Source organism: Pollicipes pollicipes, unplaced genomic scaffold, assembly GCF_011947565.3.
Source record: "Pollicipes pollicipes isolate AB1234 unplaced genomic scaffold, Ppol_2.1 Scaffold_6686;HRSCAF=7923_pilon_pilon_pilon, whole genome shotgun sequence".
NCBI classification, from domain to species: domain Eukaryota; kingdom Metazoa; phylum Arthropoda; class Thecostraca; order Pollicipedomorpha; family Pollicipedidae; genus Pollicipes; species Pollicipes pollicipes.
Window position 1 is genome coordinate 7,238,869 of NW_023596921.1, and position 13,826 is coordinate 7,252,694.

The 13,826-nt window shown below is 55.6% G+C and overlaps 1 protein-coding gene across 1 annotated transcript in view; it reads left to right on the plus strand.

Annotated features, from left to right (window-relative positions):
- The window catches only part of LOC119107381 (protein furry), a 68,646-nt gene that overhangs the window by 40,970 nt on the left and 13,850 nt on the right, over positions 1-13,826 (plus strand). Inside the window, exons 13-15 of the mRNA XM_037230814.1 lie at positions 4,848-5,015; positions 10,596-10,736; positions 11,842-12,007. Of these exons, the coding sequence (XP_037086709.1) occupies positions 4,848-5,015; positions 10,596-10,736; positions 11,842-12,007 (475 nt within the window). The remainder of the gene's footprint in view (positions 1-4,847; positions 5,016-10,595; positions 10,737-11,841; positions 12,008-13,826) is intronic.

The window sequence follows — 13,826 nt, forward strand, 5'->3', positions numbered from 1 at the left end:
GCAGGGGTGGTGCCACGATCGGTATGTAGGATGGCAGGCAAGTAATTGTTGCGAGCTTCCGCTGCTCCAGTGGGAATTAACATGATAAAGGGTTGTATCAGTGCATTACGGTCTTGATTTCAGGTTTAATGGTGGGTTATAATAACTTTGTAACGCAATCAATAACACGCGACCGGCTGACCGCTTTAATACCTTTCGCTCGGATGGGGATCTAATTCCACCCCCTCCCCCCGAGATTTCCAAAACTAAGAAAGCTAGACACGCCAATTTCACTGGGTGCATTGGCCTACTTGTGAAATCATTTGTGCCAAAATTTGAAGTTTCTAGGTCATGACTTTAGTGTCAAATAAGGCCAAACAATTCAAAAGTCGAATTCCGGATTGGTGTCCTAAGTGCCCCAGACTTTCCTTTGCGACCGCCTTGGACCTGGATAGATGTTGTAAGCAAAATTTCGTTGGTTTCATTTAAGTTCGGTAAACTTTTTTACCTTTCGAAGGTCAAGGAGGCCAAAACCTACTGGATGCTTCTATTTTACCATTTGAAAGAGTATCAGGGACTACACTAGACGGTATGTTTCTAAAACCAAATGCTGCCCGGGTGATATTAGATCAGTGACTGCTCTGACCTTTAAGAAGTACATGGAACATGTCTCGTGGTCCGTGCTATTGATAAATTGAAATTTAGCACCAGAAGCTGCTACTTAAAACAAGCTCTCGAATAAAAAGCCAAGTTAGTTTTAATCTCTGTGTGACCTCCATACCTGGCCGTAGATCATTAGAATTTGTTGCAATGCTAAATTAAATTGTTCTTCTGCCAAAGAAACTTTATTACAGGTTTGTGGCTTCGTCTAATACTCCGTTGTCACATCAGATTGAACGATTACCTGGAAATGGCCTTTGCTAACGGCCACGACCTGACTGTGACCTGCCATAGGTCAGCGGACTTACAAGGTACATCCGATTTTGTGCACCAAAAGATCCATAGTTTCATTGCCTACAGCTATTCAAAGTTTGGGGCGGCCACGTCGCGCCGTTCACAAATCATCCTGCGAACCTTCGGCGGGTTAAAGTGACCCCAACTCGAGCGCATGCCACATATGCATGCAGAATGCTGATTTCGTAGGGGTCGTCCATTAGTTACACTAAATATTTTTAACAACTTGCAGCACCTGCCGCTGGTTACGGACTTGGCAGCCAAAAGTTTCAATAAGTTGCAATTCTAGCATATTGTTGATTTTATACACGAAGGCTGCTGCGGTTACACGGCATGCACCTCCGCTTTCCCACGAGCATTGGGCGTCGATTTCCCCGCTTTCTATTGCCCTGCTCTAAAGGCTCCTTAGATAGCACAATACGTGCCTGCGCGGCTGTCCTCTTGCCGAGCGTAGCAAGCGCCAACGTCCGCTGTTGTCGGCCTGCGCTCGGAAGGGCGGGGAGCGGGGAGGAGGTATGGAGGCGGGTCGCGAGGTGCCTCTGGGTCGATACGCTCCTTGCGTCTGGAAACCATAACGGAGTCGACATGAAGTTACCGTAATTGCCGCTTATTGGCCTCACTAGGCCCCAACAAAAGAAATAACCCGGTCCTGAAATGGATTTCTGTCGAACAGCTCACATCCAGCTAATTTGGACTGTAATTCCTGTCCAGGTGGCGCTGCGTGACTGACGTCTACCGGCTCTGTGAGTCCGACTCCCGTCCACCAGACGAGGCCAGCTGACTGACCTCCGTCAGCACGCTACGGCCTCCGTCCGCTGAAGCTGGGACGCTCTGACCTCCGTCCGCTGAAACTGGGACGCTATGACCTCCGTCCGCTGAAGCTGGGACGCTGTGACCTCCGTCCGCTGAAACTGGGACGGTATGACCTCCGTCCGCTGAAACTGGGACGCTATGACCTCTGTCCGCTGAAGCTGGGACGCTATGGCCTCCGTCCGCTGAAGCTGGGACGCTATGACCTCCGTCCGCGGAAGCTGGGGCGCTATGACCTCCGTCCGCTGAAGCTGGGACGCCACGACCTCCGTCCGCTGAAGCTGGGACGCTATGACCTCCGCCCGCTGAAGCTGGGACGCTATGACCTCCGTCCGCTGAAGCTGGGACGCTATGACCTCCGCCCGCTGAAGCTGGGACACTATGACCTCCGCCCGCTGAAGCTGGGACGCCATGACCTCCGCCCGCTGAAGCTGGGACGCCATGACCTCCGCCAGCTGAAGCTGGGACGCTATGACCTCCGCCCGCTGAAGCTGGGACGTTAGGACCTCCGCCCGCTGAAGCTGGGACGCTATGACCTCCGTCCGCTGAAGTTGGGACGCTATGACCTCCGTCCGCTGAAGCTGGGACGCCATGACGTCCGCCAGCTGAAGCTGGGACGCTATGACCTCCGCCCGCTGAAGCTGGGACGTTAGGACCTCCGCCCGCTGAAGCTGGGACGCTATGACCTCCGCCAGCTGAAGCTGGGACGCTATGACCTCCGTCCGCTGAAGCTGGGACGTTAGGACCTCCGCCCGCTGAAGCTGGGACGCTATGACCTCCGCCCGCTGAAGCTGGGACGCTATGACCTCCGTCCGCTGAAGCTGGGACGCTATGACCTCCGTCCGCTGAAGCTGGGACGCTATGACCTCCGTCCGCTGAAGCTGGGACGCTATGACCTCCGCCCGCTGAAGCTGGGACGCCATGACCTCCGCCAGCTGAAGCTGGGACGCTATGACCTCCGCCAGCTGAAGCTGTGACGCCATGACCTCCGCCAGCTGAAGCTGGGACGCCAGGACCTCCGCCCGCTGAAGCTGGGACGTTATGACCTCCGGCTACCAAAGCTGGGACGCTATGACCTCCGCCTGCTGAAGCTGGGACGTAACAACCTCTATCTACTGAATGAGACGTTATGACCTTCGTCTACCGAAGCTGGGACGCTTTGACCTCCATCCGTTGAAACTGGGACGCTATGATGTCCGTCCGTCGAAGGTGGGGCGCCATGACCTGACTTTGTGACCGGTACTTGTTGACCACAGGCTGACCGATCAGTCGCCCGGAGAGCAAAAGACAAGGCTTAATGTAGTGATGACACGTGCAGGCAATCCCCTGCACGTGCTGGTAATCCCCTATGATCCCCGACTGCCGACCTTTAGTTATGTGGTTCTGTGCTGTGGTGAAAGCTTTGGTTTGGCTGGGACACCGGCTCACGATCCCCGACATCCCGTTACCTCCATCTGCATGTTGCGGATCCAGGGCAGGCAGAGAGCGTGCCCCTGCTCACAGCGCTGCGTTGCTTTCAGTTCTGTTACGGAATCGCTAGTTCTGGGCTTCTGTAACCGCTTTTGCAGCCAGTCAGTTTTTGTGGAGCCGACTTGAACCCACGTGTGCCGCATGAGGCGGAATGAACTGGCCGACTCACACTGAAAATGACCGATCACTAGATATACGAATGTAAGAGAGATCTGTGGAACTACAGAGCTACGCTGTAAAGCTCACGGAAGGTAATGTAACTGAAGAACCGTGCCAGATGTGTTCGGTTCAGGAGTCATTGTGAACAAGGACGTCACACAGAAAGAACGGGGAACGAGGGCGGCGATCAGCATGAGGTCTCTGAGGGGGGGGGGGGGAGGATTTAGTAGCTCTGCCCGACGCTGGGCTCAGCCTGAGGCACATAGCGTACAGGGGCGCCATGAATGGGGACACATGCAGGAGGCGGCACCTGTGCCGTCTGAAAAGCTCCATTGAAGAGCGCTGCGGTGAAAATAGCACGTGTTGCCGGACACGGGCCGCAGCAGCGGATGGTCACACGTGCCGTGGAGCGATCTAAAGGGCCAAATGTGGCGATAGCACGTGCAGGCAACTGACGTCAGTTCTACGACCCGACCAGTTAGTATGCGCTAATATTGAAGTTTTCCCGGTATAAGGTCGGCTGTGCTGAGTCAGGAAGCGGGTCAAAGCTCTGAACCAGAATTGCAGGAAACCTGAGAGACGTGTCCGTGGAAGTGGTCGAAGACTGGTTGCACACGTGAAGGTAAAGCCCCGCCGTGTGGCAGAGACTGGTCGATCAGTACCACTGCTGCCCTGATGCTGAAAGCAGAAGTGTATTAAGTCTTGTCGACATCGGGCTCGTGCATGTGCGTTGGCTATGCCATGGAATGTAAGCGTTTGACATTTCATGTCGTCGACTGCGGTCCGCGGTGTGTTTGGTCCCGCTCTGGTTGCTCCCATCTGGCCCGATGCGGCCCCACCCAGTCATGTCTATTCCGGGAAGGCCCAGCATTGTCCTGGGTATATGCGGTCTGGCTCGGTTGTTCTAGCCCTATCCGGTCATGTCGTGGTCCGTGAAATACGGGCCGCTTGTGTCCTACATATCTTTATGTCCGGTGTTGTTCGATCAGGTGCCTCTCTAACTGTCTGTCCTATCCTGGCTGACTAGCTGGGGATCTGGCCATGTAGAGGGAGCTGCACCCAGTTATTTGCTTTCGTCACTTTATGTTCATTGCGAAATAAGTAATCATACCACGACGCGACACGTCTCATTCCACCACACGCTGAGGCAAGGGCGTGGTAAGCTACTGCAAGGCAAGGACTGCTTTTTTACCGCAGACGCCACGGAGACCGCCTCGACATTTATAGTTCGTGCATGATCCTATCAATCAAATGCTCTGTAATTGTGGTATCTGTGGGATGCTGGCGGATTTACTTGAGATGAATGATGGCCTGGTCGGCAAGCTTACGTGCGGTTTTTCTGTGAAGCACCTGTTTTAAAGAATGAAAATACGTAAAAGTACGTGATCAGACATCGGAGTTCGCTGCGCACTTGTTTTCTGTGGCTGGTGCGTCACCTTCCGCTGTTTCTCATTCTCCTCGTTATTGGTCGGCAGGTGTGCATGGAGAAGAGTAAGAAGCTGGACAACCTGGCCACCGTGATGACGCTGTACTCGCGGCGCACGTTCAGCAAGGAGAGCTTCCAGTGGACCAAGTGTGTTGTCAAGTACCTGATGGACACGTACACCCACCTCAGTATCCCGGTGATGACGTTCCTGGTCGAGGTGAGCGCCGCGCCGCGCCGCGCCGCGCCGCGCCGCGCCGAGGCGTGCGCCGCCCGCCATCGGCGCCGCGTGCCCTGCTGTCCCGCCCAGTGTGCATGCGTCCGCCAGGAGCTCCGGCAGGCCGGGTCACCGGTGTGTGCGGCGTTCGGAGCACTGGCGTGTGTCGGCGCGCGGCCGGGCGGCGGCGCTGACCTGACCCGCCTGCCCTCGGCGGCGGGCCGCGGTGCTCCGGAGCGTCGGCCGATGCCGGCGGCGGCGCCAGCGCGGCCGGCATCGGTCAGCGCTGCGGCGGACGTCTGAAAGCGGCGCGGCCAGCGCGGCGGCGGCGCGCCCGATACGGCGCCATTAGGCGGCCGTGTCGGCGGCGGCCCCTGTCACGGCGGCTCGCGAGCCATTGAGTGCCGCCGCCCGGCGCTGTCAGTCCGCGCCGCTCCGGCCGCGCCCTGCCGAATGCCATGCAGACGGGCCATTGGCGCCCACTGGTGGGTCAGGAGGGGCCGCGAGACTCCCGCGTGCTCGTATGGCGCCGAGACGGAGCGTAAATGGCCAGCTGTGTGATGGTGGTGACACCTCATCGCGCTGGGTGTCACAGCAGCTGGCGGGTCGCGGTCATGATGTATTGCATCCAGCTCACAGCGGCTCTGACCGGTGTCCGTGGGGCCGGGTGCGAGCGTAACGGTTACCACATGGTGGGCAGCGAACCTTAGCCTCGTCACTAGCCAGGCGATGGATACACGATTCTAACCCCGAAAGGGAATGTTCCACGTTTAAAGATATTGAAGCAATTATCAGATATGTTGGAAAAAGCTCGCTTGTAACGATCGGTATACTTCAAGTGGAAAAGACTGCTCTAGACCACAAAATTGCTCCATTTAGTAAATATGCCCCCAATGCGCCCTTGCCTGAATGCGTCATGAAATATTTGTGACGATAAGGTGCTGCCAAGCTCGCCTGGCAAAATTCCCACCCTAGCACTCACTTCAAGCACTTCTATCTCCTGATAGGTGGCCGGGCGGTGCTAGAGGTGTTGCTAGACCATATGCAGTGATGCGCTCGTATTTTGGTCATGTTTTGTGCTCATGTTTGTCAGTCATTTTTAGGTGTTTACGTTTGTTGACGTACTCGCTTACGGCTCTATTCTTAAAGGGAATGCTTCACATTTAAAGCATTAAAGATACGAAGAGATAGATATTAAAGATATGAAGGTGTTGAGCTTGTTTCATGTATTGTGCTGTAGAGCACAAACCGTAATCTTATTTAAACAATCGTTCCTCTCGTCCCTTTCTCGCTTCATGCTGCATCGTCGCGACATCCCGCTTGACCGGCTCAGGATGCACGCGTCAACTCTGAGAGAGCCGAAAGCCCCGTGGGAAGGGGATCTAGACCGGTCGCCCAGCGCGTCCGCGCGGGTTAAAGCTCGGCGGCTGCCCCCACCCAGGTGCATGCACGTCTGCCCCACCATTAGCCATTTTCTTTCATGCCATAGCCCTGAAATGACCATTTTTGGTCGAAAGGGCTCTAATCCAAACGACCAAACGAGTCCTTTTAGAAGCCCACATTGTTGGTTGAGCGGCAACTGACGGCCGCTCGATCTGGAAATCGTGCTCACGAACGCCAGATATGAACGTCCCAACGATCTTAGTCGTAGATAACCTTGTAACCGTGAAGTGGTCTGCATGATCTAGTCTGCATACTGTCGTGGACGTGTAGCTCAGAAATAAGGGGGTTTTATTTTTAAAGATGAGCAGAGCCGTGAACTGCATCGAGTAATCATCAGGATGGTAATTTCAGTTCCAGTCCGCCTGCAAATGTGAAACGTTCCCTTAAATGCGCGGCTTTCGAAATTGTGCGGCTGCCTTTTCACTTTCCCAAGCGCAGAGTCGACACAAACGAGGCAAACCTGATTCCGTTTTGCCCCATATTTTTCTGCCGCATGTGCTACCTACGGCTGCTGCCGTCAGCTGCCCACTGTCCCGGTGTTCCGTCGCGGGACACCGGGACACCGGACCGAACCGACCTGCTGCTGGTCTCTCGAGTGCCGTCGCTGCAGAGCACAGAAGCATACCCAGCGCCGGCGGGCGAGGTTAGATGCTTGCACGCAGGCTGGGGCGCATAGAACAACTTGCTCGCTTTTGTGGAAAGCATTACGTGCGTGCTTGCTAGACATCGAGCTGCGGGGCATTCCCCGAAGGGTGGTTGTTGCCATTAATGGGGTGATCATTCGACGCCATTCTTAAGCAGCAGCATTGTTCTGCACCAGCCCACCATGGTTAGCTGCTGGCACTAATCTCCAAGCCAATGCCGGAGCTTCTTAAAGATGTGGATGGCGCTGGTGGCGTTCCCGTGTTTGGCTGCGGAATCCTCTTTATGCTTTGGATTCATAGACCGCATCCGGTGTATATTAGCTCCGTTACTGTCCCGGGCATGTTGATACGACATCGAAAACTCTGGGCTCTTCTCCGCTGTCGGTGTAAAAACGGTTTCTCCTGACTGGCATCTGGGGTCGAGCGGGGCGGGCATACCCCGTGACTCTTTTTTGTTTTGGGGTTGGGGTTCGTCCAGCGGTTTCGTGGTCACTGTCTGGGCTCTTGGCTTTCTCGGGTGTCGCCGACCGGGGTGACTGGTGAGTCGTTAACTGGTGATTTGTATGAAGCATGGGGCACTGCGACTCCCCATCGACCGCGGAGCCCAGCTGAGGGACAGCCCGGTCATCTAGAGCGAGATGGCACCCCAGGGCTACCCCGGTGCTATGCGGGGCGGACGACAGCTCCCACACGGCCAGGTGTAACCGAGGAAGCCCCTCCTTTTTCTGTCAGTGGTTCAGCGCCCCGTCTCTTGGCCCCTTGAAGCTATGGGTCCATGTTTGGGGATATAAAAGTAAACATTAAATATGATGAAATAGGCACACTTATGACCATCGGTATACTTCCAAGTGGAAAAGACTATTCCAGAGGACACAATTTTTCCGTTTAGTAGACATGCCCCTCAAGACGTCATTGTTTGACAACGTCGTCGCACCGTCCACAGCATCGACTGAGAGCCAACTGACGGCCGTTATATCTGGAAGTCGTGCTCATGAACGACAGACATCAGCGACTCCACAATTTTATTTGTATTGGCCTTGATGACCTGTTGGCTAATGCGATGGCAAGATTTGCATCACGTTAGTATAGCATCATGGATGCCAGGGTGACCTTAAAATAGTTACCCCGAAATAGTCTGCACATCTTCGCGGACCTGTAGCTCAGAAACTAGAGTGGCTCAGCTCTAAAGAAGGGTAGGGCTTCGAACCGCACGGGATGATCTTCAAGATGGCTTTTTTAGTTCAATGTCCCATGCAAACGTGAAACATTCCCTGTAAGCCGTCGAGAGCAGTCAGGCGGAGACCAAGCTTTGCCAAACCGAAGGGCACCCGGCATGCAGCGCAGGCGACAAGCCACTTGGCCCGCGTGATGCCCCGTCCCCCTCTCCACGCCCCCAGATATACCGGCTAAAGTGGAGTGTTGGGCGCGTCGCGACTGACCCGCACGGCGCGCCCCTCAGCCGCCAGCATCAGATCAACCCGGGACGGAGGCGATTGGGGGAACGGTTCCTGATAAAGCGAGGATGAAGAGTGGTGAAAGGGCGGATTTTTTTGTACGGTGATGGGAGTGATGGTGAAGAAGCTGGCAGAACAAGAAGCTGGAGCTCACGTCCCAGCCGGGTCGCTGAAGCGAACAGCTTGTGCCGGCCACCCGTCACCGAGGCTGGCACCCGGGGGGACGCTACTCCCCCACACCGGCCGAAACCGGTGCCTTTGCAGGCTTGTGTGGGGAGGCGAAATGAAACTTGACGTTCGTGACCCGTTTTATGAACACCGCGGTAGAGATTTTAGCAACAGCAAAAAACACGTTTTTCTCAGGGTACGAAGATTTATTGCACAGTCGTTATCTTCTCCAGAGGTTGAGCATCCACGCGTTGTCCTGGGACGTGAACGTTCTGGTGCCTAGCTTTTGGGCAACTTGACATGACTTTTGAACCACGTTGTTTCGTGATGTGCGTTTAGAAACAGTTCGCACGGTCGTTTTGGCGAACACGGACATTCGTCGCTTTGTTTCTTCTTGTGTTTGTGTTCGGTGCGTGTCTTCAAACCCGTTCGGTTTAGCTTTCTATGCTCGTGCAGCCCTCAGCACAGTTACAGTGCCGCGTATTGGATGGCGGGGTGTGAGTACCTGAAGGACTGAAATGCACGTGGTGTTTGTGTCATTTTCTTCAAGTGTGACGTTTGCGGTAAACTCGTTATAGGACCTTGGTGGCAAGAAGTGTGAAGTATCATTAAAAGTCTATGCCTTAAAACCAGCCACGTTGTGCTAAAAATCTGCCGCGTTTTACAGTTCATTTTTCGTTGTCCTGACCAAGGTGGTATCTTGCGAAAAACCTATCAATATTTGCAGACCGGCCTGACGTATAGAGGAGTTGGAATGATAGTTGTAAGGTACCTACAGGATGCTACTTGGCGCAACATGAACATGAATCAGTTGTGATGTCTTCGGGTACCTAGTGCACCAGCATTTCCGGGGAATGTTCTGTGTTGACGTGGCCCAATACTCCCTTTTGTCCATGTTCATTGAGGGCTCAGAGGAGAATCGAGGTGCTCTCCCGCCGGAAAGATATAAAGTGACGTCACCGCCCCGACGTCACCGCCGGGCATGGCCTCCCCCGCCGCCGAGCCGTGCTCGTCTGGAGTGTGGAGCGTGTCGCCTCAGTGCCCACCAGTGTGGGGCGAGGCGGGCTGGCGCCGCGGAGGGACGCGTCCCGGGAGTCCCCGTCCCCTCGACCGGCGCCCGTGTAGCATCCTCGGTGTAGCATCCGGGAGCGGACCGTCGGTGTGGGAGGCGAGTCTCACCAGCGATATTGCGCCCGGCGTCGGCCAGCAAGTAATGAGTCCGCGGGCCGGGGAGGCCCGCGACGCCCGAGTGTTTGGCCGGGCGTGCCGTGAGCGGCTGGCGGTCGTCCGTGCCGTGCGGATGGGCCACTCAGTCGCCAGCCGCAGCCAGCGACGCCGGCCGGCGACGAGCCGCAGCCGGTTGTAGCTCGTCCTTTGCAGCCGGCTCGGACGGCCACAGCCAGCGGCGCCGGTTGTAGCTCGTCCTTTGCAGCCGGCTCGGACGGCCACAGCCAGCAGCGCCGGTTAGAGCTCGTCCTTTGCAGCCGGCTCGGACGGCCACAGCCAGCAGCGCCGGTTGTAGCTCGTCCTTTGCAGCCGGCTCGGACGACCGCGGCCAGCGGCGCCGGTTGTAGCTCGTCCTTCACAGCCGGCTTGGACGGCCGCAGCCAGCGGCGCCGGTTGTAGCTCGTCCTTCACACCCGGCTCAGACGGCCCCAGCCAGCGGCACCGGTTGCGGCGCGTCCTTCACAGCCGGCTGGGACGTAGGCTGGGTCTAATAGCAGCAGTACCGTGCATTGTAAGCCGTGTGACGTCTGTACTCAGGCTTGTCGTATTGGGCTGAGCGCCGGAGCGGACAGAACCAGTCAGCCTGTCGGGCTGAGCGCTCGGGCCGGCCGTAGTTTGGGCTGACTGGCCCTCCTCCGCCGCCGCAGGTGCTGGAGAAGGGGCCGCCGTTCGTGCAGCAGCCGATCCTGAACGTGCTGCACTGCCTGTTGCACTACATGGACCTGGGCCAGACGGCCAACCAGCCCATCAACGCCGACCTGCTGCGCTCGATCGCCCGTTACGCGCAGGTTGGCAGCCGGCCTGCCCGGCGACGATGCGCCAGTCGCACTCTCCGCGCCACCAGCCGGCGGCCAGCTCGCCGCCCGCCTCAGCTCAGATTGGCAAACTGGGCGGCTCGTTAGGCGTTCGATGGCGGCCGTTCTGGCCGCCGGATAGGCAGCGGCGCCGAAACAACCTAACGACGTCTCTCCATCCGCCTCGGTTTCGTCAGCTCCGGCTGGACCGCGTTGCCCGCCTCATTGGTGGCTGTTGTCCCTGTTTCTCAGTATTCACCTCATTCTCCCATTCACGGCATTGACTGATAATGATATAAACTGAGAAAGGGGATCCTGGTTGACGCAAACTGACCTAATGGGCAAAGCGTCCTCAACCCCTTCCCTCTCCCTCATTGTCAGTGTCATTGATGTTACCGCCAGCAGCCTGCACTTGCGTCGCTATTTTTATGTTGTCGTTATTGTAATCACCATTAAGACTTCCTTTTGGTTCAGCAAAGGCCAAGTGAGGTTCTCACTGAAGTTTGTCGTCACGCGAGATGATACCAAAACTTAATTGACTTAGCTGGACACCCATTAATAATATGGAGATTGGTCGTATGTTTGGACATGTCCCGTGCGCCCTTGTGGAGCAGCAGGCACAGAGATGTGCCGACATAGTGTTCTCGCGCTGGCTCACTAACAGCATGGAGTCCGAATAGCTGGTTTCCGTTCCACATCTTAACCTGGATGATATGGATGATAGGATATCTGTGTCACTGTTCAGGTTGTGTGCTGGCCCTGACCCGTGTCACTGGAGTACCTGACCCGTATCACTGGAGTACCTGACCCGTATCACTGGAGTACCTGACCCGTGTCACTGGAGTACCTGGCCCGTATCACTGGAGTACCCGACCCGTATCACTGGAGTACCTGACCCGTATCACTGGAGTACCTGGCCCGTATCACCGGAGTACCTGACCCGTATCACTGGAGTACCTGGCCCGTATCACTGGAGTACCTGACCCGTGTCACTGTCAGTCCCGTGTCCTGGCTGTTTCTGTCAGCGTCTTGTTTTGACCCTGACCTGTCACTGGACGCGCCGCCAAGGCCGTGCCCTGACCGTGGCCTGCTCTACCAGCAGGGGCAACACTGGCGCGAGGCGCTGCGTATTCTCAAGCTGGCTGTGACCCAATGCTCGACGCTGGCGGCGGCGCCGACCAGCGGCCTGGCGCAGGCCGCCGACGGCTCCGGCATCCACGTGTCGTTCGTCGAGGCCGAGCTGGTGGCCAAGAAAGAGCTGCCTGGTGAGATCCGAACCCGGTCGCTGTGAGCCGACCCTGGTGGTGGCCGCTGCACCTGCTCGCCTCTAGCCGCCGACGCCGGTGGCAAGCGATGTTGCGGTGCGGTGGCAAGTCGTGTGCGAGTGATAACAGTCGTCGGTTACATTTGGCCATGCGCCCAAGAGCAGCAACGAGTCGTAGATGATGTGGCGCCGTAGTGGTGGCTGCAGCATTCCGCGGCAACTTTTTACGTGGGTGAGGAATTACCACGCTGAGACGCAAGCAGATTACCAAAGGTGCCGCGTTGCAAAGCTTCTTTACGTCGCCGCAGAGTTTGTTTATAGACACACACTCCGAGGGCTGTGTGTCTTGGTGGCGGAAACGGTGTCGTCAATCCCCATGCGCCGCAAAGTTTAGTGCCTTCTTTTGGGCGCCTGAAAGCTTTTCGTGATTCGGCAGAGGACTGAAGAAAGCCTTCCCTTCAGATCAGTTCAAAACAAGAAAGAAAACTACGCATTGCTGCATGTGGAGGCAAATATTGCTGTGTAAGCCCCCGGTGATGACTTTGCAACTCAGTGGCCTGGCCTAACGTCGATAAATGTCTTCGACCAGGATCAGTCGACTTTATCATTCGTCAGACATGGAAAATGTAGTGTAAATACCTGGCACGCCGCGGACAATGATGATCAGATGGTCGGCGATCATCTCAGTCAACATCTGGTCAGTTGGCTCCTAGTCAGGACTGTTGATGATGTGATATAAGAGAGTCTCGGTCGGGTCCACGTGCGTAGGTGTCTTGATGAGTTGCAACAGGCTAAGGTCTTTCAAAACAGGGCTGAAACGACGCACACCAGGACCGTCCGCCTCTAAAAGGTCTATGTATACATATATATATATATATATATATATATATAGGTCTATGTATATATATATATATATATATATATATATATATATATATATGTGTGTGTGGGTGTGCGTGTGGGTGTGGGTGTGGGTGTGGGTGTGTGGGTGTGGGTGTGGTGTGGGTGTGGGTGTGTATGTGTATGTATGTATGTATGTATGTATGTATGTATGTATATACATCAGCCAGGCAGAAGGCCGCCTTGCCCAGGCTCACAGCAGCACTTAGTTGGTTATATAAGTCAGCCAAACCGTCTGGTACCGGCTGAGATGGTGGACGGTAGATGACGTCAACACAATGATGACAGCAAGAGAACGGTGTCCCCGCCCGAGATCGGCACCCAGAACAACTCGTAGGCACATTCGGTGCTCTTAATTGGAAGAAAGCTTATAGCGAGGTTTTCCCGACACACGATGGCAACACTACCACCTCGGGTCTCAACGGGGCGGTCTCGATGCACCAGTCTATAACCGGGGAATGCCAGTATTTTGTCCGTGGCAAGAACTGATAGCCACGTCTCAGTGGCACACATATGCCAAGGTTTTGCTTGCCAAGAGTATGGAGCACGGGGTCCATCATAGATACCAATGACCGGACACTCGAGTGACCGATGACCAGTTCATGTACGGGTTAACTACAGTCAGTGGTCTGACTGCGGTTGGAAAGGTGATAGGTCTGATGAAGGCTGAGCCGGAACAACGCACGGTTCAACGGGCGCCCGGTCGAGTCCCTCGGAACAGGCTCAGGTCCTGGCGAGCATTTAAATCATCTTTGCAGGTTACGTAGGCACGGAGTATATTGTAGAGCAGCATATTGCTCACTGCATAGTTCTTTTTAACCCAAGTCATGTATGCATCCCAGGACGACACCGTTGTCCACTACGCTGACGATGCGTATTTCTGATTCCAGTAAATGGCGCTAGCGTATGCCGAGGAAACG